Source organism: Capra hircus, chromosome 15, assembly GCF_001704415.2.
Source record: "Capra hircus breed San Clemente chromosome 15, ASM170441v1, whole genome shotgun sequence".
NCBI classification, from domain to species: Eukaryota; Metazoa; Chordata; class Mammalia; order Artiodactyla; family Bovidae; genus Capra; species Capra hircus.
Window position 1 is genome coordinate 795,802 of NC_030822.1, and position 5,411 is coordinate 801,212.

At 44.8% G+C, this 5,411-nt stretch overlaps 1 protein-coding gene across 1 annotated transcript; it reads right to left on the reverse strand.

Moving 5' to 3' along the window:
- On the reverse strand, positions 3,805 to 4,740 carry LOC102175229 (olfactory receptor 4D11-like). The gene has a single exon (XM_013969973.2). The coding sequence runs from the start codon at positions 4,738 to 4,740 to the stop codon at positions 3,805 to 3,807; it is 936 nt and encodes a 311-aa protein (XP_013825427.2).

Sequence of the window (5,411 nt, forward strand, 5' to 3'; positions counted from 1 at the left end):
ACGCTGGCTCTCGGCATTTTCCTATTTGGAACCAGTCTGTTGTTCCATGTCCAGTTCTAACTGTTGCTTCCTGACCTGTATACAGGTTTTTCAAGAGGCAGGTCATGTGGTCTGGTATTCTCATCTCTTTCAGAATTTTCCATAGTTTATTGTGATTCACACACTCAAAGCCTTTGGCATAGTCAATAACGCAGAAATAGATGTTTGTTTTTTTTTTCTGGAATTTTCTTGCTTTTTCAATGATCCAGCGGATGTTGGCAATTTGATCTCTGGTTCCTCTGCCTTTTCTAAAACTAGCTTGAACATCTGGAAGTTCACGGTTCATGTATTGCTGAAGTCTGGCTTGGAGAATTTTGAGCATTACTTTCTAGTGTGTAATGAGATGAGTGCAATTGTGCAGTAGTTTGAGCATTCTTTGGCACTGCCTTTGGGATTGAAATGAAACCTGACCTTTTCCAGTCCTGTAGCCACTGCTGAGTTTTCCAAATTTGCTGACATATTGACTGCAGCACTTTCACAGCATCATCTTTCAGGATATGAAATAGCTCACCTGGAATTCCATCACCTCCACTAGTTTTGTTCATACTGATGCTTCCTAAGGCCCACTTGACTTCACATTCCAGGATGTCTGGCTCTAGGTAAGTGATCACACCATCGTGATTATCTGGGTTGTGAAGATCTTTTTTGTACAGTTCTTCTGTGTATTCTTGCCACCTCTTCTTAATATCCTCTGCTTCTGTTAGGTCCATACCATTTCTGTCCTTTATCGAGCCCATCTTTGCATGAAATGTTCCCTTGGTATCTCTAATTTTCTTGAAGAGATCTCTAGTCTTTCCCATTTTATTGTTTTCCTCTATTTCTTTGCATTGATCACTGAGGAAGGCGTTCTAATCTCTCCTTGCTATTCTTTGGAACTCTGCAGTCAAACGGGTATATCTTTCTTTTTCTCCTTTGCTTTTCGCTTCCCTTCTTTTCACAGCTATTTGTAAGGCCTCCCCAGACAGCCATTTTTGCTTTTTTGCATTTCTTTTTCTTGGGGATGGTCTTGATCCCTGTCCCCTGTACAATGTCACGAACCTCATTCCATAGTTCATCAGGCACTCTATCTATCAGATCTAGTCCCTTAAATCTATTTCTCACTTCCACTGTATAATCATAAGGAATTTGATTTAGGTCATACCTGAATGGTCTAGTGGTTTTCTCCACTTTCTTCAATTTCAGTCTGAATTTGGCAATAAGGAGTTCATGATCTGAGCCACAGTCAGCTCCCAGTCTTGTTTTTGTTGACTGTACAGAGCTTCTCCATCTTTGGCTGCAAAGAATACAATCTGATTTTGGTGTCGGCCATCTGGTGATGCCCATGTGTAGAGTCTTCTCTTGTGTTGTTGAAAGAGGGTGTTTGCTATGACCACTGCATTCTCTTGGCAGAACTCTATTAGCCTTTGTCCTGCTTCATTCTGTACTCCAAGGCCAAATTTGCCTGTTACTCCAGGTGTTTCTTGACTTCCTACTTTTGCATTCCAGTCCCCTATAATGAAAAAGACATCTTTTTTGGATGTTAGTTCTAGGAGGTCTTGTAGGTCTTCATAGAACTGTTCAACTTCAGCTTCTTTAGTGTTACTGGTTGGGGCATAGACTTGGATTACCATGATATTGAATGATTTTTCTTGGAAATGAACAGAGATCATTCTGTCATTTTTGAGATTGCATCCAATTACTGCATTTCAGGCTCTTTTGTTGACTGTGATGGCTACTCCATTTCGTCTAAGGGATTCCTGACCACAGTAGTAGATATAATGGTCATCTGAGTTAAATTCACCCATTCCAGTCCACTTTAGTTTGCTGATTCCTAGAATGTCGATATTTACTCTTGCCATCTCCTGTGTGACCAGTTCCAATTTGCCTTGATTCATCAAACTAACATTCCAGGTTCCTATGCAATATTGCTCTTTATAGCATCAGACTTTGCTTCTATAACCAGTCACATCCACAACTGGGTGTTGTTTTTGCTTTGGCTCCCTCCCTTCATTCTTTCTGGAGTTACTTCTGCACTGATCTCCAGTAGCATATTGGGCACCTACTGACCTGGGGAGTTCCTCTCTCAGTATCCTATCATTTTGCCTTTCCCTACTGTTCATGGGGTTCTCAAGGCAAGAATACTGAAGTGGTTTGCCATTCCCTTCTCCAGTGACCACATTCTGTCAGACCTCTCCACCATGACCCATCCGTCTTGGGTGGCCCCACATGGCATGGCTTAGTTTCAGTGAGTTAGACAAGGCTGTGGTCCGTGTTGGAGAAGGCAATGGCAACCCACTCCAGTACTCCTGCCTGGAAAATCCCATGGACAGAGGAGCCTAGTAGGCTGCAGTCCATGGGGTCGCTGAGAGTAAGGCATGACTGAGCGACTTCACTTTCACTTTTCATTTTCATGCATTGGAGAAGGAAATGGCAACCCACTCCAGTGTTCTTGCCTGGAGAATCCCAGGGACAGAGGAGCCTAGTGGGCTGCCGTCTATGGGGCTGCACAGAGTCGGACACGATTGAAGTGACTTAGCAGCAGCAGCAGCAGCAGCAGCAGTGGTCCGTGCGAATAGATTGGCTAGTTGTCTGCGATTCTGGCGTCAGTCTGTCTGCCCTCTGGTGCCCCCTCTCAGCACCTGCTGTCTTACCTGAGTTTCTCTTACCTTGGACGTGGGGTATCTCTTCACAGCTGGTCCAGCAAAGTGCAGTCACTGCTCCTTACCTCGGATGTGGAGTAGCTCCTCCTGGCCTCACTTCCTTGGTGGCTCAGACAGAACTCGGTGAATCCATATTCTAATTCGAGCTGTGACAACTTCAGGGAACCTGCTTTCAACCACTAAAGTGTGGGCTTTGGAAAGGAAGACCTTCAGCAAATAGCTATTTAATTTATTCATAGTCTAAAGTCAGAGGAGGAACTTCTTTTGGATATATTTGCTTCCTCAAAATGCGAAAACCTGATAGAATCCAAATGCACAAACTGCGTTATTTTCTAATGTGTGTCATCTCCCTTCCTGTGAACAGTGTAGGAATGCAGAGAGAATGTCTGGGTATATATTTTGCTTTTTTAAAACTGAAACATTTGTTTAGATGAGTGTAGATTCCCATGTGGTTGTAAGAGATAGCAAGAGAGACCCCACTGTAACTCATTTTGCTGCAGTGACCATTTCACAATGTGCATGCATATCCAAACATCAAGTTGTGCATCTTAAATACATGCCCTTTGTATTTGTCAGTTGCAGCTCAATAGAGCTGAAAAAACCCCACAGCTATCCAATGGGATAAGATTATCTGAGTGTACTGGACTCCATTTTCTTTATTTCTTCCAAGGCTGTAAAGTGACTTTCATTTCTCTGGCTAACTACTCAATTTCTCTACTTCTTCTGTAATATAAAATCCATTTTAAAATTATGATTGCATGCTGATCAGAACATTTGTAAGTGATATGTTTCTTAATGGGGCTTTCCTGGTGGCTCAGAGGTAAAGAATCTGCCTGCCAATGAAGGAGATGCAGGTTCGATCCTTGCGTTGGGAAGATCGTCTGGAGAAGGAAATGGAAACCCACTCCAGTATTCTTGCCTGGAGAATCCCATGGATGGAGGAGCCTGGCAGGCTATAGTCCATGGGGTCCTAAAGTGTAGGACACGACTTAGCAACTAAACAACAATAACAGCAACAACAATGTATCTTAGTAGACTTTAAAAATTAATCAGCCATCCTTTAATAAATATAGATTATTGATGCACAAAGACTTTCAAAGGTGGTGAAACGGAGTGAGCTATCAGTCTATGCCCTTTCTGAAGGCCCGAGTCTTCCCCTCAGTCTCCGCATGGCTGCCTTCATCTCCTGGTTCCTCAGGGTGTAGATTAGGGGGTTCAGCAGAGGGGACATGACGGTGAAGGTCACGGAGACGGCCTTATCGGTGGGGAGGGCGGAGAAGGGCCGGGCGTAGACATAGATGCAGGGCACGAAGTGAAGGGTGACCACCGTGATGTGGGCGGTGCAGGTGGAGACGGCTTTCCCCCTGCCCTCCCCGGCCTGAGCCCTTATTAGTAATAATATGACCATGTATGATAGAAGGAGGAAGATGAACCACAGGGTGGTGAGCAGTCCGCTGTTGGAAATCATCAGGAGCTCAAGGACAGCAGTGTTTGTGCAGGCGAGTGTGAGGACCTGGGGGCCATCACAGTAGAAAGTGTCCAGGACGTTGGGTCCGCAGAAGGGGAGGGGGAGCAGCAGGGAGATCTGCACGATGGAGTGGACGAAGCCCCCCGCCCAGGAGGCCACGATGAGGGCAGTGCACCGCCCCCGGCTCATGACGGTCACGTAGTGCAGGGGCTTGGAGATGGCCACGTACCGATCCAGTGCCATCACTGACAAAGAAAATACATCCACCCCTCCAATAAGATGAAAGAAAAACATCTGAGTGAAGCAGCCATTGAAGGAGATGGCCTTTCTCTGGGCCAGAAGGTCCACCAGGACCTTGGGGGCGGTGATGGAGGAAAAGCAGATGTCGGCAACAGATAAATTCCGGAGCAGGAAGTACATGGGGGTGTGAAGGCGAGAGTCCCAGGTCACCGTGACCATGATGAGGAGGTTTCCCAGCAGAGTGGTGACGTACACGAAAAGGAGGAAGAGAAACAGGACCACCCTCAGTTCTTGATTCTGGGTCAGGCCGAGGAAAATAAATTCTTTCACCCTGGTGCCATTTCCCAGCTCCATGGATGCATCCTCTTTCCGACTGTTTTGTTTGAAGCTACTTCATATGAAAGTGCTCAGCTATTTATCTTGCTTTCTTCTTAAACACTGTGAATGCAATTCAGAACTTTCCCCACGTGGCTGTAGTGTTTACAATTGGTTGAGTTGTCCAAATTTTTAGGATTGCAGTTTAGTGAACCATGCAAATCATCATATGTGAAGCTATTCATTTCCTGTAAACCTGTTTTTGGAAGGAATAAGCATTTGTGTTAAGTAGTGACCTTTACTTCATGGGAAATAGATGGGGAAACAGTGGAAACAGTGTCAGACTGTATTTTTTTTGGCTCCAAAATCACTGCATGGTGATTTCAGCCACGAAATTAAAAGACACTTACTCCTTGGAAGGAAAGTTATGACCAACCTAGATAGTATATTCAAAAGCAGAGACATTACTTTGCTGACTAAGGTCCATCTAGTCAAGGCTATGGTCTTTCCTGTGGTCATGTATGAATGTGAGAGTTGGACTCTGAAGAAAGCTGAGCACCGAAGAATTGATGCTTTTGAACTGTGGTGCTGGAGAAGACTCTTGAGAGTCCCTTGGACTGCAAGGAGATCCAACCAGTCCATTCTAAAGGAGATCAGTCCTGGGTATTCTTTGGAAAGAATGATGCTAAAGCTGAAACTCCAGTACTTTG

Excerpts from the sequence above, each read along its gene's own strand:
- LOC102175229 (XM_013969973.2), bottom strand. The coding sequence starts at position 4,740 with ATGGAGCTGGGAAATGGCACCAGGGTGAAAGAATTTATTTTCCTCGGC.